The sequence below is a fragment of the Corvus hawaiiensis genome, chromosome 31, assembly GCF_020740725.1.
Source record: "Corvus hawaiiensis isolate bCorHaw1 chromosome 31, bCorHaw1.pri.cur, whole genome shotgun sequence".
NCBI lineage: Eukaryota > Metazoa > Chordata > Aves > Passeriformes > Corvidae > Corvus > Corvus hawaiiensis.
This window is the reverse complement of record NC_063243.1, coordinates 2,829,416-2,854,047: the sequence shown is the minus strand read 5'-3', so window position 1 is coordinate 2,854,047 and position 24,632 is coordinate 2,829,416. Positions and strand designations below refer to the sequence as shown.

The 24,632-nt window shown below is 56.0% G+C and overlaps 3 protein-coding genes and 3 long non-coding RNA genes across 6 annotated transcripts; all 6 read right to left on the bottom strand.

Moving 5' to 3' along the window:
• Positions 1-1,286: 1,286 nt before the first annotated feature.
• Positions 1,287-6,212, bottom strand: LOC125318679 (serine/threonine-protein kinase PAK 3-like). The gene is made up of 9 exons (XM_048289629.1): positions 5,868-6,212; positions 5,104-5,167; positions 4,448-4,496; positions 4,037-4,149; positions 3,663-3,780; positions 2,820-2,919; positions 2,342-2,538; positions 2,112-2,249; positions 1,287-1,869 (listed from the first exon to the last, which is right to left on the bottom strand). Exons 1-9 carry the CDS (start codon positions 6,202-6,204, stop codon positions 1,768-1,770), a joined length of 1,218 nt encoding a protein of 405 aa, XP_048145586.1. The 5' UTR covers positions 6,205-6,212; the 3' UTR covers positions 1,287-1,767.
• A 620-nt stretch (positions 6,213-6,832) lies between these two features.
• On the bottom strand, positions 6,833-8,628 carry LOC125318680. Its single transcript, XR_007200483.1, has 3 exons — positions 8,400-8,628; positions 7,380-7,417; positions 6,833-6,927 (listed from the first exon to the last, which is right to left on the bottom strand). It is a non-coding gene; the product is annotated as an uncharacterized LOC125318680 (long non-coding RNA).
• Positions 8,629-10,334: 1,706 nt separating this feature from the next.
• LOC125318674 (serine/threonine-protein kinase PAK 3-like) lies at positions 10,335-15,260 on the bottom strand. The gene is made up of 9 exons (XM_048289623.1): positions 14,916-15,260; positions 14,152-14,215; positions 13,496-13,544; positions 13,085-13,197; positions 12,711-12,828; positions 11,868-11,967; positions 11,390-11,586; positions 11,160-11,297; positions 10,335-10,917 (listed from the first exon to the last, which is right to left on the bottom strand). Exons 1-9 carry the CDS (start codon positions 15,250-15,252, stop codon positions 10,816-10,818), a joined length of 1,218 nt encoding a protein of 405 aa, XP_048145580.1. The 5' UTR covers positions 15,253-15,260; the 3' UTR covers positions 10,335-10,815.
• A 620-nt stretch (positions 15,261-15,880) lies between these two features.
• Positions 15,881-17,661, bottom strand: LOC125318675. The gene is made up of 3 exons (XR_007200481.1): positions 17,433-17,661; positions 16,428-16,465; positions 15,881-15,975 (listed from the first exon to the last, which is right to left on the bottom strand). It is a non-coding gene; the product is annotated as an uncharacterized LOC125318675 (long non-coding RNA).
• A 1,706-nt stretch (positions 17,662-19,367) lies between these two features.
• On the bottom strand, positions 19,368-20,335 carry LOC125318673. Its single transcript, XR_007200480.1, has 2 exons — positions 20,193-20,335; positions 19,368-19,950 (listed from the first exon to the last, which is right to left on the bottom strand). It is a non-coding gene; the product is annotated as an uncharacterized LOC125318673 (long non-coding RNA).
• Positions 20,336-20,354: 19 nt separating this feature from the next.
• Positions 20,355-24,296, bottom strand: LOC125318757 (serine/threonine-protein kinase PAK 3-like). The gene is made up of 8 exons (XM_048289688.1): positions 23,949-24,296; positions 23,185-23,248; positions 22,529-22,577; positions 22,118-22,230; positions 21,744-21,861; positions 20,901-21,000; positions 20,418-20,619; positions 20,355-20,358 (listed from the first exon to the last, which is right to left on the bottom strand). The coding sequence occupies exons 1-8, from the start codon at positions 24,283-24,285 to the stop codon at positions 20,355-20,357; spliced, it is 987 nt and encodes a 328-aa protein (XP_048145645.1). The 5' UTR covers positions 24,286-24,296.
• Positions 24,297-24,632: the final 336 nt, after the last annotated feature.

The window sequence follows — 24,632 nt, the reverse complement described above, 5'->3', positions numbered from 1 at the left end:
AGTGCGCAGTTGCTTCTTGAGCACGTAGGTGCATGCTGACCTTTGCTCTGACTCAGTTTGGAGCCTGACCTCCCTTTCTGACAGGGAGATGTTGGCTTGTCTCCTGACACAAAGCTCCTCTCTTCCTGCTTGCTCTTTCTTTGGCACCTTAACGTTGGACAACGTGCAGAAGAGCTGCGCGCGGATTCTTGGGCTGCCACGCTTTTGTTGTGTTGCAGCTCTGGCAGCAGCCTTCCGGCTACCGCTGTGCGGTGGCCTGCAGGTGCCGAGCCCAAAGAAGGCCTGTTTCAAACAGTCAAAAGCTGCAGCCTCACAGATGTTTGCCCAGGCTCCGTGCTCCCTGTAAGATTCCTTGCAGACATTTGGACGGCCACATCCCAATGAAAATGAGATGCAGTCATTCCCTTCTCTGTCAAAAGCTCCAGTTAAAGCCAGGAGCCAGCTCGAAAGAGGAGAGAAAGTACTGAGTGGGAGAGGGAAACGAGTGCATGCAGCTCCTCTGGAAACCAACTCTGCTTGCCCGTGCAATAACGGCTCCGGGCTTAGCTTGCTTTTCTGGTGACTCAGCACAGACACGTCCTGTCTGCTGGTGGACAAGTGCTGCAGTGTCTTTGAGGAGCTTCACACTGGGCTCTTCACACTTCGCATGCTGCGGGTGGCATTTGAAAATCGATGCAATGGCTGAAAGGCCCAGCTGCACCTTGAAATTCTGTTGCTGAAAAACTGCAGTAATTTACCAGGATAATTCCCCCAATTTGAAAGCGTCTCGTTTTCCCCATCTCCTAGACAGCTCACATCAACCAGCCAGTTGTGGAGCTTACAGAAGGAAGAATGACACCTTAGCAGGGAAAGCCGAGTGTAGGCCCTCGGACTCCCTTGAGCAGAGCGCGTTAAGTGCCCCAAAAGGACCAGAGAGGGAAGCGTTTGGGGGACGTGCCGTTTCAGCCCTCCTTGGCTCTTCGATGCCCCGTGAGCGCCAGGAAAGGGGAACAAGCGGGGCCTGCTCCCTCCTCCTGCCCCGCCGTGAGGGGCGGCTGGCGCTGGGGGATGCCAGGGCACGGGGGGAGGGTGGGGGGGGGGGCAACATCTGCGCAGGGCGGGCGGGGCGGCAGAGGCCACGGGGCGCGGGGGGCGGGGCAGGGCCCCTCTGCGAGGGGGGAGAGCCTTGGGCCGCTGGGAAGCAGCGCAAAGCCATCAACGGGACAGCCCGTCCAGAGCGCACGGCTTCGAAGGCGCTGCCCAGCTTAGGCACAGCGTGGCAAGGAAGGGAATCTTCCAGGGCTCTGGAGGTTTTACAGTTTTTTATTGCCAGTCCTGCTGAAACCAAGGGCTGAAAACAAGGGTCTTCCAGCTACTTCTTCATCTTCATCTTCATCTTCGTCTTCGTCTTCATCTTCATCATTCTGTCCTCCTGGTGACCTGTTCAGGCTGACAGCTCATGCCTGGTCCAGTTCTGCTGAGTCCCAGCTTTTTCTTTCATAGCTTAATCATCAGTATGGCGATTCGTCCATTTCTACCTCAAGGATAATTCTCAGCTCCCCTACATCAGCAATACTCTACTCTTAGCTAAACAATGCTCCATTAATGAAGCTTTCTGGGGTCTAGAGTCCTAACTGAAACCAGCTAAGCTAAGAAAATCTCAAAACTATAAACTTCCTAACTACGGAACAGCTCATTCTAAAACTCAGGGGATGGCCGCCGAATCTTCTCCTAAACACGGTACATCCCCTCGTCGCTCCTCTGAGCTGGCGGGGCAGCAAGGCCTCCTCAGGCGCAAGCGTCTCCTCTCCAGTCTTCCTGCACTTGCTTGGCTGAGATGATCAGAGCAGCCAGGCTGGAGGCAGGATCGCCTGAGGTCACAAAAGGATGCTGCCCAAAGGAAAAACAAAACCAAAAAGAACCATTACTTCCCAAGATCGCGTCCAACAGGCTCAAGCAGGGTTCCTCTGCTACCAGGAAGACGCACAAAGAGGACCGAGGGCACCATCTGCCCCTCCGCCTTCCGGTCCCGGACCTGTCTCGCCCAGGCCCACGTGGCCCCCAGTCCTCTTTGGCCCTTCACGCAGGCGTCCACAGCTCGCAGGGCTTTTTGCCGCTTTGCTTTTTCTTACCTTCAGGAGTTCCTGGGCAGACCAGCGCCTGTCCTCATCTGTCTGCAGGCAGCAGCGGAGAAAGTCGCGCAGGAGAGCCGAGTGCTGCCTGGGGTTTTGCAGTTTTGGGGCCCCGTTCCTTTCTATCAGTTCTAAAACCTACAAAAAAGGGAAGAAGACACTCTACCTGCTCCTTTCCTAGCCACAACAGCTCTCTCCACACAGAGCCGCACTTTTAAGCTGCACCTTACCCTGAGACGGGGTTCCCTCTGGTAAGGAGCTTCCCCTTCCACCATTTCCAGCCCCACGATCCCCAGTGACCAGATGTCCACTTTGGGGCCGTAGGCTTCTCCTCTCACGACTTCCGGCGCCATCCAGCTGGGAGTGCCGACGCTGGAGCTGCACTTGTCGCGCTCAGGGGTGAGCTGAGCACAGAGGCCAAAGTCAGCTGCGGAGAAAAACAAACCCTGTCAAAGCCAGCTACAACTGGCAAACCCAGCCAAAGGATTGCCCGCTCAAAGCCTGACAAGGCCACGGTGAATCTAGCCGGAAAAGCAGCAGTGCTCTGCTTCCGCGGGGCTGCAGCCAGGGAGATAAGGCACTGGCCACTTCAAAAATGCCCTCACGTTTCACGCGCTGGCCAAGCAGCCCTTCTGGAGAACTGGCAGTTACCCCAGAGCAGCCCCAGAGCGCATCCCGGCAACGCTGCGCCGCACCAAGGATACCCACCCAATTTCACAGATCCGTCCATGCTCACAAGAATGTTGCAGCTTTTGACGTCTCTGTGGATGACTCGGCGGGAATGAAGGAAATGCAGTCCTTGCAGGCACTGAGCGAGAGAGGAGAAAGGGAAAGGTGAAGGTTCAGGACCTGATTGCATCCTGCAAGAAAGGAACGGGCTCGACGAGAGTGGCAGCTTTCTCAGGGACTAGTGAGCCAGGGCGCAGCATCCTAGTGCTGTCAAGAGGAAGAGCTTGCTGCTTCAACACTCTTAGACGAGTGTTCCATCTTTCCAAGCAAAGGCACATCTGAGCTTCCAAAAGCCCCTCCTCCCTTCGGTACGTAGCACGTGCCCTTTGGCTGGGGGGCGTCATGGCAAAGATTTTCTTGGTAGCCTTGTGGCAGCAGAGGAGGAAGCAGCACGTTAGACCAGTTCCAGAATCCCACGCCATCTGGGCTGCACTGCTGTCCTTTGAAGCTGAGGGCATCTCCTTTGCCCTTAGCTTGAAATTCTGCCACCAGCGTGCAGGCTTGGAGCGGCAAGGAATGCAGGATACACAGACAGGCTCCAGGCAAAGCTGGCAAGAGGAAACAAGTGCGACACAGCGAGCGAGCCAGTGAGGCAGCGAGCACGAGCGCCGGAGCACAACGGCAGTACGTAAGAGTGCGAGAACGGAGCCTAGGAAGTGCGGGGACACTGGCAGGCAGTTGGCTTCAGGTGCTCTTTCTTCTCCGTGTCGTGACAGCAACAGCAAAGCAAGGCCGTGAGCAAGAAATCTCTGCTGTTCTTAACCACCAGTTGACAAGGGCCATCCTGTGCAGGCCAGGGGAAGCACAAGTGGCATCCCTCACCTCCCGACAGACAGCGCCTATCTGTCCTTCCTCGAGGTACACTGCCCCGAGTACATCATACAACGTGCCGCCGTCCATGAACTCCATCGCCAGCCAGAGCTCCCCGTCGACCAGGTAGCTGAAAGAAGAAAAGCCCGGCATGGAGAGAGAGGACCTGGGCACAGCCCAGTCACCCGAGGGGCTGACCCAGCTTTTTGGAAGTGCTCTCCAAGCTGCATATGCCAGAAGAGATTATTGCAGACCAAGTGCAACCTCCTCCCCTGCACTGGAGGAGAGAAATCCTAAACAGCTCCATTTTCTGCCAGCAACCAAAGGGGTTTGCCACTTTGGGCTTGCAGTATCCTAAAGGAACGTTGACATGAGAATAGCCCCACCTGTCTAAGTAGGTAACAATATTGGGGTTCCTACTGTCCCTCATGACCACGATTTCATTGACAGCCAGCTCCTCGGACATCTCCTCTTGAAGCGCCATTTTCTTGATGGCCACCTAAAAGGACATTGAGAGACCGTTGACTTGAGAAGGCGCTCGTCGCACGAGATGCCCAGGAACACGCAGCGAGTGCTTGTGCAATGACGCAGCCCAGCTGTGCCAGAGGGCAGAGCTTAGGAGAAGGACCAAAGCCCGTCCCAAATGCCGTCTGCAGGCTGCTGAGCCTAGTCCGTGCTTCAGAGGAGCAGCCTCTGCCGCAGAGATGGAGCGGCCACCCAAAGCTCCAGCCAAGGCTCGCAGCCGCGGCGAAAGCGCTCCAGAGCTGCAAAATCTGCTGGGGGCATTGACACTTTACCTGTTGTCCTGTGCTGGCGTCGAGGGCTTTATAAACAGCTCCAAAACCCCTAGAAAGAAAACAGCAGCAGAAAAAGAAAGCCCTTTAGTCCCTGGCGGTGAAAGCCAGCCTAGGCAGGAGATCTCCCCAGGCTGCCTGGAGCATTTGGAAAACGCCCAGCTGCGGCGCCTCCCCCGCCATTAGCACAACAGCCCAGCAGCCCTCTGCCATGCAGGGTGTCCGGGAGAAAACGGAGGCCCAATGTGAACACCAAGGGCTGCTACAAATCTCCAAGGCACACGCCCGATCGGTTCCGTTCCCAGCCTAAGGGGGACCCTTTGGAAAAACTGGAGAAGAAGAACTTGGAAAACTCTGCCTTGGAGAAGTGTTATCTGCCAGCTCTCGGGTGACAAGGTGCTCTGGTAGGCCGGCATACTGCGGCAGGGGCGGGACATCTTCCAGGCCCTGCTCCTTGCTGCAAGCAAGGCAGACCTTGCCAGCACCAGGTTGTCTTTGATGATGCCTTCTGACTGCTGTGACTGAGCAGTCCTGAGAGGTGGCAAGAAGGTAAAGCCAGAGTCTGACCGTGTTCGCAGCTTGCCTGATGTCACGCTTGACGCTACACCGGCCAGAGACTGGGCCCACGGTTTTGCGTAAGGAGCAGGCGTCAGACTTACCCTCGTCCGAGTTCTTCAAACGCCGAGTATTTCCTCCTCGGCTCGCCCAGACTCACAATGCTCCCTGAAAGACAAAAGCAGTGCAAGGTGCTCACTTTGAAAGGGAGATGCCGCTCCCCAGACGATCCAAGATGCAGCCCCACTGTCGGGAGCTCTGTGCCCTTTGCAGTCACTTGGCTTCCAGCCGCTGAGAACAGCGAGCGGGAGGGCCATCTTCTCCACCTTTCAGCAGCTGGCCTTTCCAAGAAGGACTTCACGGCTTTCAAGCACAGCAGCTCATGTGATAACCCAGAACGATGGGCCTTTGGGAACTGGGCCCTCAGAGCTAAGGAAGGGCCTCCGCAGCCTCTGCACTGGCACCTGCCGCCACCGGCAGGGCCACTTAGGAGAACAACGTGCACCAGTGAGAGGAGGAGTGAGAACAGTCGTAGAAATGGCAGCAGCGGAGAATAGCTGGGGCCCGAGAGCTCCCTGGGGCCCAGTCACCCGCTAGGTGCCAGCCTTCTGCTCAACAGAAACAATCTCTGCTTTTGTCTTTGGCACAGAGGGCAGCCCAGGCAAAGCCAAGCCAGTGCCAGCTGCCCTCGGAGGCAGCGGGAACACGCCGAGCGCTCTCTTGCTGCCTCAAAGCACAGCAACCGGCTCTTGGAGGGAGGCCTAAATGCCTCTGTGACACTAAAGCGAGGAGGAACTTCTGGCGCAGCCAATACAGAGACGCACAGAAAACACGCCGCTCTGGCAGACCGGAAATACACCAGACGTACTCAGTCTCCTCAGGCTCTGCTCCTCTCTCATCTCCAGCTGCTGGGCTGGGCTGCTGGACGAAGTGCTGGCATGTGGGGGAGTGCTGGCTGCTGCAGACCGCGCCGGTGCAGCGGCACGTTGAACGGCAGAGCGCGCGTCAAGAGAGAGCTGGGACAAGAAAGGATTGCCCGTCAGAAAGGTGGTTGGCACAGATACCCCACAGAGCACACGGCCAAAGGAAGGCTGTCGGCCACCGCCAGGCCTCTTTGGCTGGGGGGGTTTTGCATGTGCCCTTCTCAAAGGCAACGGGCAAACCCCGAAGGCTGCTGTGCTACAGCAGCACATGGCCAGGCTCATGCTACATTTTATCGATTTTCTGCAAGACGACTGCAACAAGGTATTGACGAGGTTGCAAAGATACAGAAAGAGGTGGGAGCAGGGCCCCAGAGCCCCGTTGCTTTCCTCCTGCTGTGCTCCCCTGGGCAATGAAGTCACCCTCGAGTGGGCATGGTCGTGTCTGACCAGAAGGCCAGTCTGGTCTACGTTGTGCCTGAAGCTAATTGGTCCCTCCCAGGGGCCAGTGTCTCCTAAGTATCCTGCAAGGCTGTCAACTGCGTCTTTGGACCGTCTCTGGCCGCTGACCACGGGGAGCCTGCAGGGACACCGTGCACCAAGGGGCTCGCTTCTACGCTGGCAACAATTTAAAGGCACAATGCTGCCTCTCATCTGATCCCAAGAGACTTTCTCAGGCCCTCTCAGCGTCCCGGCAAAATGGCGCTCAAATGTGAAAGTTCAGAAGCCATTTGCCAGGGGTCCCTGGCCTGGCTGAAGCAGCACTACGTCATGGCAGGCACACAGCCCCCAGCATCTTCAGGCACGAGCGGCAAGGGCTGGCTCGTCAGAAACTTGAAGCTCGGCCCTGCACCAAAGGCAGTGCCAAGCACAGGTGCCACTTACTGGCTCTGCACGTTGAGGCTGTGGATGGACAACAGATGGAGGCTTCTTGTCATTTGGCTCCTCTTCAGCCTCTTCCTCAGCAAGAGAGGGAGCCAGAGGAGGTGCTGACCCTGCTGGTGAGCCCTGCAGACAGACAGCAGTGAGAGGGACAGGGAGCAGCCAGTCCTTCAGGAGCTGCTTTCTTGTCAGCTCCGGAAGCTGGTTTCTTTTCACCCAGACTAAGGGGAAATCAGAAACTTTGATCAAAGTGGGATTCTGAGTCGTGAAATTCACCCTCTTAAGATGGGCAAATTAGGTGGTGCTCCGTCTTGCTGTGCATTTGATCTTCCACCCTGGCTAGAATCAGCAAGACACCTTTGGCCTGCCACACTTGCCTTTCATCTCTTGAAAGGCTCTTCAATGGAAAATTAGGAAAGAGCCAGTGCTCCCTTTGCTGCTGCTGATGCCAGCACCGACTTGGGCTTTCTTTCCGCCTCTCAGGCTGGCACTCTACACTCTACCGCAACAGGCCAAGCTCACAGCTTGCTGCACAATTCTTACATGCCAGCAAGGTCAGAGGTTCCTTTGCCACTCACCAAAGGACGGGCGTGTCTCCATCCGCGTGTGAGGTGACCTGCAGCGAGCAAGGGAAAAGGAACCAGATGCCATTAGAAAAGTGCCTGTGGCTGGGGAGTCCCACAGGACAAGTCAGTCCCAACAGAGAGCATTTTCCTTTCCCAGCATCCCTCCAGGAGCAACACAAGATTTTTCCCACAGCAAGCAAGAGAACAACAAGGACACGATACTAGGCTCTCTCTACTTTTGTCACTGAAGAAATAGAAACACCATCACAGAAATGCCAAGTGTCCTTTAAGTCAGAGCTTCTGTTCTGCCCAACAGCTCAAGCAGCTTTTTCCTCTTCTCTTTCCTGCAACCTTTCTTTTCGTTTTTTGTTGTTGTTGTTGTTGTTGTTGTTGTTGCTGTTGTTTTATTTGTTTTTTATTTTTTAAAAATAAATTGCATACACTAATTCCCATCAACTTGCTGCAAATGATACCCCGGGAAAGCTTCCACAAAGGGCCCCATAGCTGTGGCGGTTCTCTTCTAAAGCAGCCCAGGAACAGCTCCTGGGTTCAGGAGCAAAGCCTAACCGGTTAGGAGCTTGCACTTCATCACCCAGGGAATCGCTCTCTTGGCGCACCGCAAAGGGTCACAGCAGAGAGCCAAGGCCTCTAATGGCAGGATTTGGAGCAAAAAAGTGCTTTCCCTCACTCCTGGCCAAGTTTTAGAAGTACTTGTGAGACTCCCTGCCAGCCTGCAATTTGCAGGTTGTCTCGGCTGAAGCAGCAAGCTGAGGAAATGACAGTGTCCAACGCCACGCGCTCTCCCGTGGAGGGAACGCGGCCCCTGCAGGTTACGTTGCAAATACTCTGCACCCGCCAGCGAGTGCAGACACCCCCTTTTTAGCTGATGCTGTTGGCAGGAGCTTTAGCAAAGGAGCGGCATCTTAATGGCACTTTTGCTCCCAAGTCAGCTTCATCACTACAAACAAGCATAAAGAGCAAAGTGAAGCAAACGCCGTGTGATGGCTACCCCCAGGATAAACCTTTACTTACGAGTCAGGTGGGTCAGGAAGTAGCCGGAATACGCCACAGAAAAAACCGTGCAAACCGCGGCACAGACTTGCCCGATCATTCTAGCAGTGCTGTGCGGGTTTGCACACTGAATGCCACCCGGGGGAAAAACCAAGGCTCCTCTCGGGGTGCAGGCCGTCTGCTGAGAACGCCTCAGTCACGAGGGTCCTCCTGCAGCGAGCAAGCCAAAGAGCTGCTCTGGACAACGAGGCCTCGCGCGCACCGGGACAACGTTGCATCGACAGCACTGTGATGCGGCCCGGCTCCCTTGACGTCACAATAGCAGCCGCTCTGGGTCTGTTGGCATAGTTACGCCCAGCAACCAAAATCTTCTGTACAGCTGACGCAAAAGAAAAGCCTGGGAAGATCTCCTCAGTCGTAAAGCAGGAGAAAAAATCCTTACCGTCCATAAGCCAGTGCTCAAGGCATCCCGGGGTAACTCCGAAAATGCACCGATCCAGCAGGGCCCCAAGAAATCCAAGCAAACGTGACTTTTCCTCCCCAAGGCTTTGACTAAAAGCAAGTGTGCTTGTTCCTGCTGGCATCTTTGTTGCTTCTGAAAGCCCTAACTGCTTTGATGACATTTAGGGGACAAAAGAAGCCAAGGAAATCAGTTTCCAGGAGTATTGCAGTGCGCAGTTGCTTCTTGAGCACGTAGGTGCATGCTGACCTTTGCTCTGACTCAGTTTGGAGCCTGACCTCCCTTTCTGACAGGGAGATGTTGGCTTGTCTCCTGACACAAAGCTCCTCTCTTCCTGCTTGCTCTTTCTTTGGCACCTTAACGTTGGACAACGTGCAGAAGAGCTGCGCGCGGATTCTTGGGCTGCCACGCTTTTGTTGTGTTGCAGCTCTGGCAGCAGCCTTCCGGCTACCGCTGTGCGGTGGCCTGCAGGTGCCGAGCCCAAAGAAGGCCTGTTTCAAACAGTCAAAAGCTGCAGCCTCACAGATGTTTGCCCAGGCTCCGTGCTCCCTGTAAGATTCCTTGCAGACATTTGGACGGCCACATCCCAATGAAAATGAGATGCAGTCATTCCCTTCTCTGTCAAAAGCTCCAGTTAAAGCCAGGAGCCAGCTCGAAAGAGGAGAGAAAGTACTGAGTGGGAGAGGGAAACGAGTGCATGCAGCTCCTCTGGAAACCAACTCTGCTTGCCCGTGCAATAACGGCTCCGGGCTTAGCTTGCTTTTCTGGTGACTCAGCACAGACACGTCCTGTCTGCTGGTGGACAAGTGCTGCAGTGTCTTTGAGGAGCTTCACACTGGGCTCTTCACACTTCGCATGCTGCGGGTGGCATTTGAAAATCGATGCAATGGCTGAAAGGCCCAGCTGCACCTTGAAATTCTGTTGCTGAAAAACTGCAGTAATTTACCAGGATAATTCCCCCAATTTGAAAGCGTCTCGTTTTCCCCATCTCCTAGACAGCTCACATCAACCAGCCAGTTGTGGAGCTTACAGAAGGAAGAATGACACCTTAGCAGGGAAAGCCGAGTGTAGGCCCTCGGACTCCCTTGAGCAGAGCGCGTTAAGTGCCCCAAAAGGACCAGAGAGGGAAGCGTTTGGGGGACGTGCCGTTTCAGCCCTCCTTGGCTCTTCGATGCCCCGTGAGCGCCAGGAAAGGGGAACAAGCGGGGCCTGCTCCCTCCTCCTGCCGCGCCGTGAGGGGCGGCTGGCGCTGGGGGATGCCAGGGCACGGGGGGCGGGTGGGGGGGGGGGGCAACATCTGCGCAGGGCGGGCGGGGCGGCAGAGGCCACGGGGCGCGGGGGGCCGGGCAGGGCCCCTCTGCGAGGGGGGAGAGCCTTGGGCCGCTGGGAAGCAGCGCAAAGCCATCAACGGGACAGCCCGTCCAGAGCGCACGGCTTCGAAGGCGCTGTCCAGCTTAGGCACAGCGTGGCAAGGAAGGGAATCTTCCAGGGCTCTGGAGGTTTTACAGTTTTTTATTGCCAGTCCTGCTGAAACCAAGGGCTGAAACCAAGGGTCTTCCAGCTACTTCTTCATCTTCATCTTCATCTTCGTCTTCGTCTTCATCTTCATCATTCTGTCCTCCTGGTGACCTGTTCAGGCTGACAGCTCATGCCTGGTCCAGTTCTGCTGAGTCCCAGCTTTTTCTTTCATAGCTTAATCATCAGTATGGCGATTCGTCCATTTCTACCTCAAGGATAATTCTCAGCTCCCCTACATCAGCAATACTCTACTCTTAGCTAAACAATGCTCCATTAATGAAGCTTTCTGGGGTCTAGAGTCCTAACTGAAACCAGCTAAGCTAAGAAAATCTCAAAACTATAAACTTCCTAACTACGGAACAGCTCATTCTAAAACTCAGGGGATGGCCGCCGAATCTTCTCCTAAACACGGTACATCCCCTCGTCGCTCCTCTGAGCTGGCGGGGCAGCAAGGCCTCCTCAGGCGCAAGCGTCTCCTCTCCAGTCTTCCTGCACTTGCTTGGCTGAGATGATCAGAGCAGCCAGGCTGGAGGCAGGATCGCCTGAGGTCACAAAAGGATGCTGCCCAAAGGAAAAACAAAACCAAAAAGAACCATTACTTCCCAAGATCGCGTCCAACAGGCTCAAGCAGGGTTCCTCTGCTACCAGGAAGACGCACAAAGAGGACCGAGGGCACCATCTGCCCCTCCGCCTTCCGGTCCCGGACCTGTCTCGCCCAGGCCCACGTGGCCCCCAGTCCTCTTTGGCCCTTCACGCAGGCGTCCACAGCTCGCAGGGCTTTTTGCCGCTTTGCTTTTTCTTACCTTCAGGAGTTCCTGGGCAGACCAGCGCCTGTCCTCATCTGTCTGCAGGCAGCAGCGGAGAAAGTCGCGCAGGAGAGCCGAGTGCTGCCTGGGGTTTTGCAGTTTTGGGGCCCCGTTCCTTTCTATCAGTTCTAAAACCTACAAAAAAGGGAAGAGGACACTCTACCTGCTCCTTTCCTAGCCACAACAGCTCTCTCCACACAGAGCCGCACTTTTAAGCTGCACCTTACCCTGAGACGGGGTTCCCTCTGGTAAGGAGCTTCCCCTTCCACCATTTCCAGCCCCACGATCCCCAGTGACCAGATGTCCACTTTGGGGCCGTAGGCTTCTCCTCTCACGACTTCCGGCGCCATCCAGCTGGGAGTGCCGACGCTGGAGCTGCACTTGTCGCGCTCAGGGGTGAGCTGAGCACAGAGGCCAAAGTCAGCTGCGGAGAAAAACAAACCCTGTCAAAGCCAGCTACAACTGGCAAACCCAGCCAAAGGATTGCCCGCTCAAAGCCTGACAAGGCCACGGTGAATCTAGCCGGAAAAGCAGCAGTGCTCTGCTTCCGCGGGGCTGCAGCCAGGGAGATAAGGCACCGGCCACTTCAAAAATGCCCTCACGTTTCACGCGCTGGCCAAGCAGCGCTTCTGGAGAACTGGCAGTTACCCCAGAGCAGCCCCAGAGCGCATCCCGGCAACGCTGCGCCGCACCAAGGATACCCACCCAATTTCACAGATCCGTCCATGCTCACAAGAATGTTGCAGCTTTTGACGTCTCTGTGGATGACTCGGCGGGAATGAAGGAAATGCAGTCCTTGCAGGCACTGAGCGAGAGAGGAGAAAGGGAAAGGTGAAGGTTCAGGACCTGATTGCATCCTGCAAGAAAGGAACGGGCTCGACGAGAGTGGCAGCTTTCTCAGGGACTAGTGAGCCAGGGCGCAGCATCCTAGTGCTGTCAAGAGGAAGAGCTTGCTGCTTCAACACTCTTAGACGAGTGTTCCATCTTTCCAAGCAAAGGCACATCTGAGCTTCCAAAAGCCCCTCCTCCCTTCGGTACGTAGCACGTGCCCTTTGGCTGGGGGGCGTCATGGCAAAGATTTTCTTGGTAGCCTTGTGGCAGCAGAGGAGGAAGCAGCACGTTAGACCAGTTCCAGAATCCAACGCCATCTGGGCTGCACTGCTGTCCTTTGAAGCTGAGGGCATCTCCTTTGCCCTTAGCTTGAAATTCTGCCACCAGCGTGCAGGCTTGGAGCGGCAAGGAATGCAGGATACACAGACAGGCTCCAGGCAAAGCTGGCAAGAGGAAACAAGTGCGACACAGCGAGCGAGCCAGTGAGGCAGCGAGCACGAGCGCCGGAGCACAACGGCAGTACGTAAGAGTGCGAGAACGGAGCCTAGGAAGTGCGGGGACACTGGCAGGCAGTTGGCTTCAGGTGCTCTTTCTTCTCCGTGTCGTGACAGCAACAGCAAAGCAAGGCCGTGAGCAAGAAATCTCTGCTGTTCTTAACCACCAGTTGACAAGGGCCATCCTGTGCAGGCCAGGGGAAGCACAAGTGGCATCCCTCACCTCCCGACAGACAGCGCCTATCTGTCCTTCCTCGAGGTACACTGCCCCGAGTACATCATACAACGTGCCGCCGTCCATGAACTCCATCGCCAGCCAGAGCTCCCCGTCGACCAGGTAGCTGAAAGAAGAAAAGCCCGGCATGGAGAGAGAGGACCTGGGCACAGCCCAGTCACCCGAGGGGCTGACCCAGCTTTTTGGAAGTGCTCTCCAAGCTGCATATGCCAGAAGAGATTATTGCAGACCAAGTGCAACCTCCTCCCCTGCACTGGAGGAGAGAAATCCTAAACAGCTCCATTTTCTGCCAGCAACCAAAGGGGTTTGCCACTTTGGGCTTGCAGTATCCTAAAGGAACGTTGACATGAGAATAGCCCCACCTGTCTAAGTAGGTAACAATATTGGGGTTCCTACTGTCCCTCATGACCACGATTTCATTGACAGCCAGCTCCTCGGACATCTCCTCTTGAAGCGCCATTTTCTTGATGGCCACCTAAAAGGACATTGAGAGACCGTTGACTTGAGAAGGCGCTCGTCGCACGAGATGCCCAGGAACACGCAGCGAGTGCTTGTGCAATGACGCAGCCCAGCTGTGCCAGAGGGCAGAGCTTAGGAGAAGGACCAAAGCCCGTCCCAAATGCCGTCTGCAGGCTGCTGAGCCTAGTCCGTGCTTCAGAGGAGCAGCCTCTGCCGCAGAGATGGAGCGGCCACCCAAAGCTCCAGCCAAGGCTCGCAGCCGCGGCGAAAGCGCTCCAGAGCTGCAAAATCTGCTGGGGGCATTGACACTTTACCTGTTGTCCTGTGCTGGCGTCGAGGGCTTTATAAACAGCTCCAAAACCCCTAGAAAGAAAACAGCAGCAGAAAAAGAAAGCCCTTTAGTCCCTGGCGGTGAAAGCCAGCCTAGGCAGGAGATCTCCCCAGGCTGCCTGGAGCATTTGGAAAACGCCCAGCTGCGGCGCCTCCCCCGCCATTAGCACAACAGCCCAGCAGCCCTCTGCCATGCAGGGTGTCCGGGAGAAAACGGAGGCCCAATGTGAACACCAAGGGCTGCTACAAATCTCCAAGGCACACGCCCGATCGGTTCCGTTCCCAGCCTAAGGGGGACCCTTTGGAAAAACTGGAGAAGAAGAACTTGGAAAACTCTGCCTTGGAGAAGTGTTATCTGCCAGCTCTCGGGTGACAAGGTGCTCTGGTAGGCCGGCATACTGCGGCAGGGGCGGGACATCTTCCAGGCCCTGCTCCTTGCTGCAAGCAAGGCAGACCTTGCCAGCACCAGGTTGTCTTTGATGATGCCTTCTGACTGCTGTGACTGAGCAGTCCTGAGAGGTGGCAGGAAGGTAAAGCCAGAGTCTGACCGTGTTCGCAGCTTGCCTGATGTCACGCTTGACGCTACACCGGCCAGAGACTGGGCCCACGGTTTTGCGTAAGGAGCAGGCGTCAGACTTACCCTCGTCCGAGTTCTTCAAACGCCGAGTATTTCCTCCTCGGCTCGCCCAGACTCACAATGCTCCCTGAAAGACAAAAGCAGTGCAAGGTGCTCACTTTGAAAGGGAGATGCCGCTCCCCAGACGATCCAAGATGCAGCCCCACTGTCGGGAGCTCTGTGCCCTTTGCAGTCACTTGGCTTCCAGCCGCTGAGAACAGCGAGCGGGAGGGCCATCTTCTCCACCTTTCAGCAGCTGGCCTTTCCAAGAAGGACTTCACGGCTTTCAAGCACAGCAGCTCATGTGATAACCCAGAACGATGGGCCTTTGGGAACTGGGCCCTCAGAGCTAAGGAAGGGCCTCCGCAGCCTCTGCACTGGCACCTGCCGCCACCGGCAGGGCCACTTAGGAGAACAACGTGCACCAGTGAGAGGAGGAGTGAGAACAGTCGTAGAAATGGCAGCAGCGGAGAATAGCTGGGGCCCGAGAGCTCCCTGGGGCCCAGTCACTCGCTAGGTGCCAGCCTTCTGCTCAACAGAAACAATCTCTGCTTTTGTCTTTGGCACAGAGGGCAGCCCAGGCAAAGCCAAGCCAGTGCCAGCTGCCCTCGGAGGCAGCGGGAACACGCCGAGCGCTCTCTTGCTGCCTCAAAGCACAGCAACCGGCTCTTGGAGGGAGGCCTAAATGCCTCTGTGACACTAAAGCGAGGAGGAACTTCTGGCGCAGCCAATACAGAGACGCACAGAAAACACGCCGCTCTGGCAGACCGGAAATACACCAGACGTACTCAGTCTCCTCAGGCTCTGCTCCTCTCTCATCTCCAGCTGCTGGGCTGGGCTGCTGGACGAAGTGCTGGCATGTGGGGGAGTGCTGGCTGCTGCAGACCGCGCCGGTGCAGCGGCACGTTGAACGGCAGAGCGCGCGTCAAGAGAGAGCTGGGACAAGAAAGGATTGCCCGTCAGAAAGGTGGTTGGCACAGATACCCCACAGAGCACACGGCCAAAGGAAGGCTGTCGGCCACCGCCAGGCCTCTTTGGCTGGGGGGGTTTTGCATGTGCCCTTCTCAAAGGCAACGGGCAAACCCCGAAGGCTGCTGTGCTACAGCAGCACATGGCCAGGCTCATGCTACATTTTATCGATTTTCTGCAAGACGACTGCAACAAGGTATTGACGAGGTTGCAAAGATACAGAAAGAGGTGGGAGCAGGGCCCCAGAGCCCCGTTGCTTTCCTCCTGCTGTGCTCCCCTGGGCAATGAAGTCACCCTCGAGTGGGCATGGTCGTGTCTGACCAGAAGGCCAGTCTGGTCTACGTTGTGCCTGAAGCTAATTGGTCCCTCCCAGGGGCCAGTGTCTCCTAAGTATCCTGCAAGGCTGTCAACTGCGTCTTTGGACCGTCTCTGGCCGCTGACCACGGGGAGCCTGCAGGGACACCGTGCACCAAGGGGCTCGCTTCTACGCTGGCAACAATTTAAAGGCACAATGCTGCCTCTCATCTGATCCCAAGAGACTTTCTCAGGCCCTCTCAGCGTCCCGGCAAAATGGCGCTCAAATGTGAAAGTTCAGAAGCCATTTGCTAGGGGTCCCTGGCCTGGCTGAAGCAGCACTACGTCATGGCAGGCACACAGCCCCCAGCATCTTCAGGCACGAGCGGCAAGGGCTGGCTCGTCAGAAACTTGAAGCTCGGCCCTGCACCAAAGGCAGTGCCAAGCACAGGTGCCACTTACTGGCTCTGCACGTTGAGGCTGTGGATGGACAACAGATGGAGGCTTCTTGTCATTTGGCTCCTCTTCAGCCTCTTCCTCAGCAAGAGAGGGAGCCAGAGGAGGTGCTGACCCTGCTGGTGAGCCCTGCAGACAGACAGCAGTGAGAGGGACAGGGAGCAGCCAGTCCTTCAGGAGCTGCTTTCTTGTCAGCTCCGGAAGCTGGTTTCTTTTCACCCAGACTAAGGGGAAATCAGAAACTTTGATCAAAGTGGGATTCTGAGTCGTGAAATTCACCCTCTTAAGATGGGCAAATTAGGTGGTGCTCCGTCTTGCTGTGCATTTGATCTTCCACCCTGGCTAGAATCAGCAAGACACCTTTGGCCTGCCACACTTGCCTTTCATCTCTTGAAAGGCTCTTCAATGGAAAATTAGGAAAGAGCCAGTGCTCCCTTTGCTGCTGCTGATGCCAGCACCGACTTGGGCTTTCTTTCCGCCTCTCAGGCTGGCACTCTACACTCTACCGCAACAGGCCAAGCTCACAGCTTGCTGCACAATTCTTACATGCCAGCAAGGTCAGAGGTTCCTTTGCCACTCACCAAAGGACGGGCGTGTCTCCATCCGCGTGTGAGGTGACCTGCAGCGAGCAAGGGAAAAGGAACCAGATGCCATTAGAAAAGTGCCTGTGGCTGGGGAGTCCCACAGGACAAGTCAGTCCCAACAGAGAGCATTTTCCTTTCCCAGCATCCCTCCAGGAGCAACACAAGATTTTTCCCACAGCAAGCAAGAGAACAACAAGGACACGATACTAGGCTCTCTCTACTTTTGTCACTGAAGAAATAGAAACACCATCACAGAAATGCCAAGTGTCCTTTAAGTCAGAGCTTCTGTTCTGCCCAACAGCTCAAGCAGCTTTTTCCTCTTCTCTTTCCTGCAACCTTTCTTTTCGTTTGTTGTTGTTGTTGTTGCTGTTGTTTTATTTGTTTTTTATTTTTTAAAAATAAATTGCATACACTAATTCCCATCAACTTGCTGCAAATGATACCCCGGGAAAGCTTCCACAAAGGGCCCCATAGCTGTGGCGGTTCTCTTCTAAAGCAGCCCAGGAACAGCTCCTGGGTTCAGGAGCAAAGCCTAACCGGTTAGGAGCTTGCACTTCATCGCCCAGGGAATCGCTCTCTTGGCGCACCGTAAAGGGTCACAGCAGAGAGCCAAGGCCTCTAATGGCAGGATTTGGAGCAAAAAAGTGCTTTCCCTCACTCCTGGCCAAGTTTTAGAAGTACTTGTGAGACTCCCTGCCAGCCTGCAATTTGCAGGTTGTCTCGGCTGAAGCAGCAAGCTGAGGAAATGACAGTGTCCAACGCCACGCGCTCTCCCGTGGAGGGAACGCGGCCCCTGCAGGTTACGTTGCAAATACTCTGCACCCGCCAGCGAGTGCAGACACCCCCTTTTTAGCTGATGCTGTTGGCAGGAGCTTTAGCAAAGGAGCGGCATCTTAATGGCACTTTTGCTCCCAAGTCAGCTTCATCACTACAAACAAGCATAAAGAGCAAAGTGAAGCAAACGCCGTGTGATGGCTACCCCCAGGATAAACCTTTACTTACGAGTCAGGTGGGTCAGGAAGTAGCCGGAATACGCCACAGAAAAAACCGTGCAAACCGCGGCACAGACTTGCCCGATCATTCTAGCAGTGCTGTGCGGGTTTGCACACTGAATGCCACCCGGGGGAAAAACCAAGGCTCCTCTCGGGGTGCAGGCCGTCTGCTGAGAACGCCTCAGTCACGAGGGTCCTCCTGCAGCGAGCAAGCCAAAGAGCTGCTCTGGACAACGAGGCCTCGCGCGCACCGGGACAACGTTGCATCGACAGCACTGTGATGCGGCCCGGCTCCCTTGACGTCACAATAGCAGCCGCTCTGGGTCTGTTGGCATAGTTACGCCCAGCAACCAAAATCTTCTGTACAGCTGACGCAAAAGAAAAGCCTGGGAAGATCTCCTCAGTCGTAAAGCAGGAGAAAAAATCCTTACCGTCCATAAGCCAGTGCTCAAGGCATCCCGGGGTAACTCCGAAAATGCACCGATCCAGCAGGGCCCCAAGAAATCCAAGCAAACGTGACTTTTCCTCCCCAAGGCTTTGACTAAAAGCAAGTGTGCTTGTTCCTGCTGGCATCTTTGTTGCTTCTGAAAGCCCTAACTGCTTTGATGACATTTAGGGGACAAAAGAAGCCAAGGAAATCAGTTTCCAGGAGTATTGCAGTGCGCAGTTGCTTCTTGAGCACGTAGGTGCATGCTGACCTTTGCTCTGACTCAGTTTGGAGCCTGACCTCCCTTTCTGACAGGGAGATGTTGGCTTGTCTCCTGACACAAAGCTCCTCTCTTCCTGCTTGCTCTTTCTTTGGCACCTTAACGTTGGACAACGTGCAGAAGAGCTGCGCGCGGATTCTTGGGCTGCCACGCTTTTGTTGTGTTGCAGCTCTGGCAGCAGCCTTCCGGCTACCGCTGTGCGGTGGCCTGCAGGTGCCGAGCCCAAAGAAGGCCTGTTTCAAACAGTCAAAAGCTGCAGCCTCACAGATGTTTGCCCAGGCTCCGTGCTCCCTGTAAGATTCCTTGCAGACATTTGGACGGCCACATCCCAATGAAAATGAGATGCAGTCATTCCCTTCTCTGTCAAAAGCTCCAGTTAAAGCCAGGAGCCAGCTCGAAAGAGGAGAGAAAGTACTGAGTGGGAGAGGGAAACGAGTGCATGCAGCTCCTCTGGAAACCAACTCTGCTTGCCCGTGCAATAACGGCTCCGGGCTTAGCTTGCTTTTCTGGTGACTCAGCACAGACACGTCCTGTCTGCTGGTGGACAAGTGCTGCAGTGTCTTTGAGGAGCTTCACACTGGGCTCTTCACACTTCGCATGCTGCGGGTGGCATTTGAAAATCGATGCAATGGCTGAAAGGCCCAGCTGCACCTTGAAATTCTGTTGCTGAAAAACTGCAGTAATTTACCAGGATAATTCCCCCAATTTGAAAGCGTCTCGTTTTCCCCATCTCCTAGACAGCTCACATCAACCAGCCAGTTGTGGAGCTTACAGAAGGAAGAATGACACCTTAGCAGGGAAAGCCGAGTGTAGGCCCTCGGACTCCCTTGAGCAGAGCGCGTTAAGTGCCCCAAAAGGACCAGAGAGGGAAGCGTTTGGGGGACGTGCCGTTTCAGCCCTCCTTGGCTCTTCGATGCCCCGTGAGCGCCAGGAAAGGGGAACAAGCGGGGCCTGCTCCCTCCTCCTGCCCCGCCGTGAGGGGCGGCTGGCGCTGGGGGATGCCAGGGCACGGGGGGAGGGTGGGGGGGGGGGGCAACATCTGCGCAGGGCGGGCGGGGCGGCAGAGGCCACGGGGCGCGGGGGGCGGGGCAGGGCCCCTCTGCGAGGGGGGAGAGCCTTGGGCCGCTGGGAAGCAGCGCAAAGCCATCAACGGGACAGCCCGTCCAGAGCGCACGGCTTCGAAGGCGCTGCCCAGCTTAGGCACAGCGTGGCAAGGAAGGGAATCTTCCAGGGCTCTGGAGGTTTTACAGTTTTTTATTGCCAGTCCTGCTGAAACCAAGGGCTGAAACCAAGGGTCTTCCAGCTACTTCTTCATCTTCATCTTCATCTTCGTCTTCGTCTTCATCTTCATCATTCTGTCCTCCTGGTGACCTGTTCAGGCTGACAGCTCATGCCTGGTCCAGTTCTGCTGAGTCCCAGCTTTTTCTTTCATAGCTTAATCATCAGTATGGCGATTCGTCCATTTCTACCTCAAGGATAATTCTCAGCTCCCCTACATCAGCAATACTCTACTCTTAGCTAAACAATGCTCCATTAATGAAGCTTTCTGGGGTCTAGAGTCCTAACTGAAACCAGCTAAGCTAAGAAAATCTCAAAACTATAAACTTCCTAACTACGGAACAGCTCATTCTAAAACTCAGGGGATGGCCGCCGAATCTTCTCCTAAACACGGTACATCCCCTCGTCGCTCCTCTGAGCTGGCGGGGCAGCAAGGCCTCCTCAGGCGCAAGCGTCTCCTCTCCAGTCTTCCTGCACTTGCTTGGCTGAGATGATCAGAGCAGCCAGGCTGGAGGCAGGATCGCCTGAGGTCACAAAAGGATGCTGCCCAAAGGAAAAACAAAACCAAAAAGAACCATTACTTCCCAAGATCGCGTCCAACAGGCTCAAGCAGGGTTCCTCTGCTACCAGGAAGACGCACAAAGAGGACCGAGGGCACCATCTGCCCCTCCGCCTTCCGGTCCCGGACCTGTCTCGCCCAGGCCCACGTGGCCCCCAGTCCTCTTTGGCCCTTCACGCAGGCGTCCACAGCTCGCAGGGCTTTTTGCCGCTTTGCTTTTTCTTACCTTCAGGAGTTCCTGGGCAGACCAGCGCCTGTCCTCATCTGTCTGCAGGCAGCAGCGGAGAAAGTCGCGCAGGAGAGCCGAGTGCTGCCTGGGGTTTTGCAGTTTTGGGGCCCCGTTCCTTTCTATCAGTTCTAAAACCTACAAAAAAGGGAAGAGGACACTCTACCTGCTCCTTTCCTAGCCACAACAGCTCTCTCCACACAGAGCCGCACTTTTAAGCTGCACCTTAGCCTGAGACGGGGTTCCCTCTGGTAAGGAGCTTCCCCTTCCACCATTTCCAGCCCCACGATCCCCAGTGACCAGATGTCCACTTTGGGGCCGTAGGCTTCTCCTCTCACGACTTCCGGCGCCATCCAGCTGGGAGTGCCGACGCTGGAGCTGCACTTGTCGCGCTCAGGGGTGAGCTGAGCACAGAGGCCAAAGTCAGCTGCGGAGAAAAACAAACCCTGTCAAAGCCAGCTACAACTGGCAAACCCAGCCAAAGGATTGCCCGCTCAAAGCCTGACAAGGCCACGGTGAATCTAGCCGGAAAAGCATCAGTGCTCTGCTTCCGCGGGGCTGCAGCCAGGGAGATAAGGCACCGGCCACTTCAAAAATGCCCTCACGTTTCACGCGCTGGCCAAGCAGCCCTTCTGGAGAACTGGCAGTTACCCCAGAGCAGCCCCAGAGCGCATCCCGGCAACGCTGCGCCGCACCAAGGATACCCACCCAATTTCACAGATCCGTCCATGCTCACAAGAATGTTGCAGCTTTTGACGTCTCTGTGGATGACTCGGCGGGAATGAAGGAAATGCAGTCCTTGCAGGCACTGAGCGAGAGAGGAGAAAGGGAAAGGTGAAGGTTCAGGACCTGATTGCATCCTGCAAGAAAGGAACGGGCTCGACGAGAGTGGCAGCTTTCTCAGGGACTAGTGAGCCAGGGCGCAGCATCCTAGTGCTGTCAAGAGGAAGAGCTTGCTGCTTCAACACTCTTAGACGAGTGTTCCATCTTTCCAAGCAAAGGCACATCTGAGCTTCCAAAAGCCCCTCCTCCCTTCGGTACGTAGCACGTGCCCTTTGGCTGGGGGGCGTCATGGCAAAGATTTTCTTGGTAGCCTTGTGGCAGCAGAGGAGGAAGCAGCACGTTAGACCAGTTCCAGAATCCCACGCCATCTGGGCTGCACTGCTGTCCTTTGAAGCTGAGGGCATCTCCTTTGCCCTTAGCTTGAAATTCTGCCACCAGCGTGCAGGCTTGGAGCGGCAAGGAATGCAGGATACACAGACAGGCTCCAGGCAAAGCTGGCAAGAGGAAACAAGTGCGACACAGCGAGCGAGCCAGTGAGGCAGCGAGCACGAGCGCCGGAGCACAACGGCAGTACGTAAGAGTGCGAGAACGGAGCCTAGGAAGTGCGGGGACACTGGCAGGCAGTTGGCTTCAGGTGCTCTTTCTTCTCCGTGTCGTGACAGCAACAGCAAAGCAAGGCCGTGAGCAAGAAATCTCTGCTGTTCTTAACCACCAGTTGACAAGGGCCATCCTGTGCAGGCCAGGGGAAGCACAAGTGGCATCCCTCACCTCCCGACAGACAGCGCCTATCTGTCCTTCCTCGAGGTACACTGCCCCGAGTACATCATACAACGTGCCGCCGTCCATGAACTCCATCGCCAGCCAGAGCTCCCCGTCGACCAGGTAGCTGAAAGAAGAAAAGCCCGGCATGGAGAGAGAGGACCTGGGCACAGCCCAGTCACCCGAGGGGCTGACCCAGCTTTTTGGAAGTGCTCTCCAAGCTGCATATGCCAGAAGAGATTATTGCAGACCAAGTGCAACCTCCTCCCCTGCACTGGAGGAGAGAAATCCTAAACAGCTCCATTTTCTGCCAGCAACCAAAGGGGTTTGCCACTTTGGGCTTGCAGTATCCTAAAGGAACGTTGACATGAGAATAGCCCCACCTGTCTAAGTAGGTAACAATATTGGGGTTCCTACTGTCCCTCATGACCACGATTTCATTGACAGCCAGCTCCTCGGACATCTCCTCTTGAAGCGCCATTTTCTTGATGGCCACCTAAAAGGACATTGAGAGACCGTTGACTTGAGAAGGCGCTCGTCGCACGAGATGCCCAGGAACACGCAGCGAGTGCTTGTGCAATGACGCAGCCCAGCTGTGCCAGAGGGCAGAGCTTAGGAGAAGGACCAAAGCCCGTCCCAAATGCCGTCTGCAGGCTGCTGAGCCTAGTCCGTGCTTCAGAGGAGCAGCCTCTGCCGCAGAGATGGAGCGGCCACCCAAAGCTCCAGCCAAGGCTCGCAGCCGCGGCGAAAGCGCTCCAGAGCTGCAAAATCTGCTGGGGGCATTGACACTTTACCTGTTGTCCTGTGCTGGCGTCGAGGGCTTTATAAACAGCTCCAAAACCCCTAGAAAGAAAACAGCAGCAGAAAAAGAAAGCCCTTTAGTCCCTGGCGGTGAAAGCCAGCCTAGGCAGGAGATCTCCCCAGGCTGCCTGGAGCATTTGGAAAACGCCCAGCTGCGGCGCCTCCCCCGCCATTAGCACAACAGCCCAGCAGCCCTCTGCCATGCAGGGTGTCCGGGAGAAAACGGAGGCCCAATGTGAACACCAAGGGCTGCTACAAATCTCCAAGGCACACGCCCGATCGGTTCCGTTCCCAGCCTAAGGGGGACCCTTTGGAAAAACTGGAGAAGAAGAACTTGGAAAACTCTGCCTTGGAGAAGTGTTATCTGCCAGCTCTCGGGTGACAAGGTGCTCTGGTAGGCCGGCATACTGCGGCAGGGGCGGGACATCTTCCAGGCCCTGCTCCTTGCTGCAAGCAAGGCAGACCTTGCCAGCACCAGGTTGTCTTTGATGATGCCTTCTGACTGCTGTGACTGAGCAGTCCTGAGAGGTGGCAGGAAGGTAAAGCCAGAGTCTGACCGTGTTCGCAGCTTGCCTGATGTCACGCTTGACGCTACACCGGCCAGAGACTGGGCCCACGGTTTTGCGTAAGGAGCAGGCGTCAGACTTACCCTCGTCCGAGTTCTTCAAACGCCGAGTATTTCCTCCTCGGCTCGCCCAGACTCACAATGCTCCCTGAAAGACAAAAGCAGTGCAAGGTGCTCACTTTGAAAGGGAGATGCCGCTCCCCAGACGATCCAAGATGCAGCCCCACTGTCGGGAGCTCTGTGCCCTTTGCAGTCACTTGGCTTCCAGCCGCTGAGAACAGCGAGCGGGAGGGCCATCTTCTCCACCTTTCAGCAGCTGGCCTTTCCAAGAAGGACTTCACGGCTTTCAAGCACAGCAGCTCATGTGATAACCCAGAACGATGGGCCTTTGGGAACTGGGCCCTCAGAGCTAAGGAAGGGCCTCCGCAGCCTCTGCACTGGCACCTGCCGCCACCGGCAGGGCCACTTAGGAGAACAACGTGCACCAGTGAGAGGAGGAGTGAGAACAGTCGTAGAAATGGCAGCAGCGGAGAATAGCTGGGGCCCGAGAGCTCCCTGGGGCCCAGTCACCCGCTAGGTGCCAGCCTTCTGCTCAACAGAAACAACCTCTGCTTTTGTCTTTGGCACAGAGGGCAGCCCAGGCAAAGCCAAGCCAGTGCCAGCTGCCCTCGGAGGCAGCGGGAACACGCCGAGCGCTCTCTTGCTGCCTCAAAGCACAGCAACCGGCTCTTGGAGGGAGGCCTAAATGCCTCTGTGACACTAAAGCGAGGAGGAACTTCTGGCGCAGCCAATACAGAGACGCACAGAAAACACGCCGCTCTGGCAGACCGGAAATACACCAGACGTACTCAGTCTCCTCAGGCTCTGCTCCTCTCTCATCTCCAGCTGCTGGGCTGGGCTGCTGGACGAAGTGCTGGCATGTGGGGGAGTGCTGGCTGCTGCAGACCGCGCCGGTGCAGCGGCACGTTGAACGGCAGAGCGCGCGTCAAGAGAGAGCTGGGACAAGAAAGGATTGCCCGTCAGAAAGGTGGTTGGCACAGATACCCCACAGAGCACACGGCCAAAGGAAGGCTGTCGGCCACCGCCAGGCCTCTTTGGCTGGGGGGGTTTTGCATGTGCCCTTCTCAAAGGCAACGGGCAAACCCCGAAGGCTGCTGTGCTACAGCAGCACATGGCCAGGCTCATGCTACATTTTATCGATTTTCTGCAAGACGACTGCAACAAGGTATTGACGAGGTTGCAAAGATACAGAAAGAGGTGGGAGCAGGGCCCCAGAGCCCCGTTGCTTTCCTCCTGCTGTGCTCCCCTGGGCAATGAAGTCACCCTCGAGTGGGCATGGTCGTGTCTGACCAGAAGGCCAGTCTGGTCTACGTTGTGCCTGAAGCTAATTGGTCCCTCCCAGGGGCCAGTGTCTCCTAAGTATCCTGCAAGGCTGTCAACTGCGTCTTTGGACCGTCTCTGGCCGCTGACCACGGGGAGCCTGCAGGGACACCGTGCACCAAGGGGCTCGCTTCTACGCTGGCAACAATTTA

Coding starts and splice junctions, on each gene's coding strand:
- LOC125318679 (XM_048289629.1), bottom strand. CDS start 6,204: ATGAGCCTGGCCATGTGCTGCTGTAGCACAGCAGCCTTCGGGGTTTGC. Junction 5,168..5,867: donor GCAGAGCCTGAGGAGACTGA/GTACGTCTGGTG, acceptor TTTGTCTTTCAG/GGAGCATTGTGAGTCTGGGC. Junction 3,781..4,036: donor ATTGTTACCTACTTAGACAG/GTGGGGCTATTC, acceptor TTCTTCTTTCAG/CTACCTGGTCGACGGGGAGC.
- LOC125318674 (XM_048289623.1), bottom strand. CDS start 15,252: ATGAGCCTGGCCATGTGCTGCTGTAGCACAGCAGCCTTCGGGGTTTGC. Junction 14,216..14,915: donor GCAGAGCCTGAGGAGACTGA/GTACGTCTGGTG, acceptor TTTGTCTTTCAG/GGAGCATTGTGAGTCTGGGC. Junction 11,968..12,710: donor TAGGCGCTGTCTGTCGGGAG/GTGAGGGATGCC, acceptor TCTCTCGCTCAG/TGCCTGCAAGGACTGCATTT.
- LOC125318757 (XM_048289688.1), bottom strand. CDS start 24,285: ATGAGCCTGGCCATGTGCTGCTGTAGCACAGCAGCCTTCGGGGTTTGC. Junction 21,862..22,117: donor ATTGTTACCTACTTAGACAG/GTGGGGCTATTC, acceptor TTCTTCTTTCAG/CTACCTGGTCGACGGGGAGC. Junction 20,620..20,900: donor GGACGGATCTGTGAAATTGG/GTGGGTATCCTT, acceptor TTTTCTCCGCAG/CTGACTTTGGCCTCTGTGCT.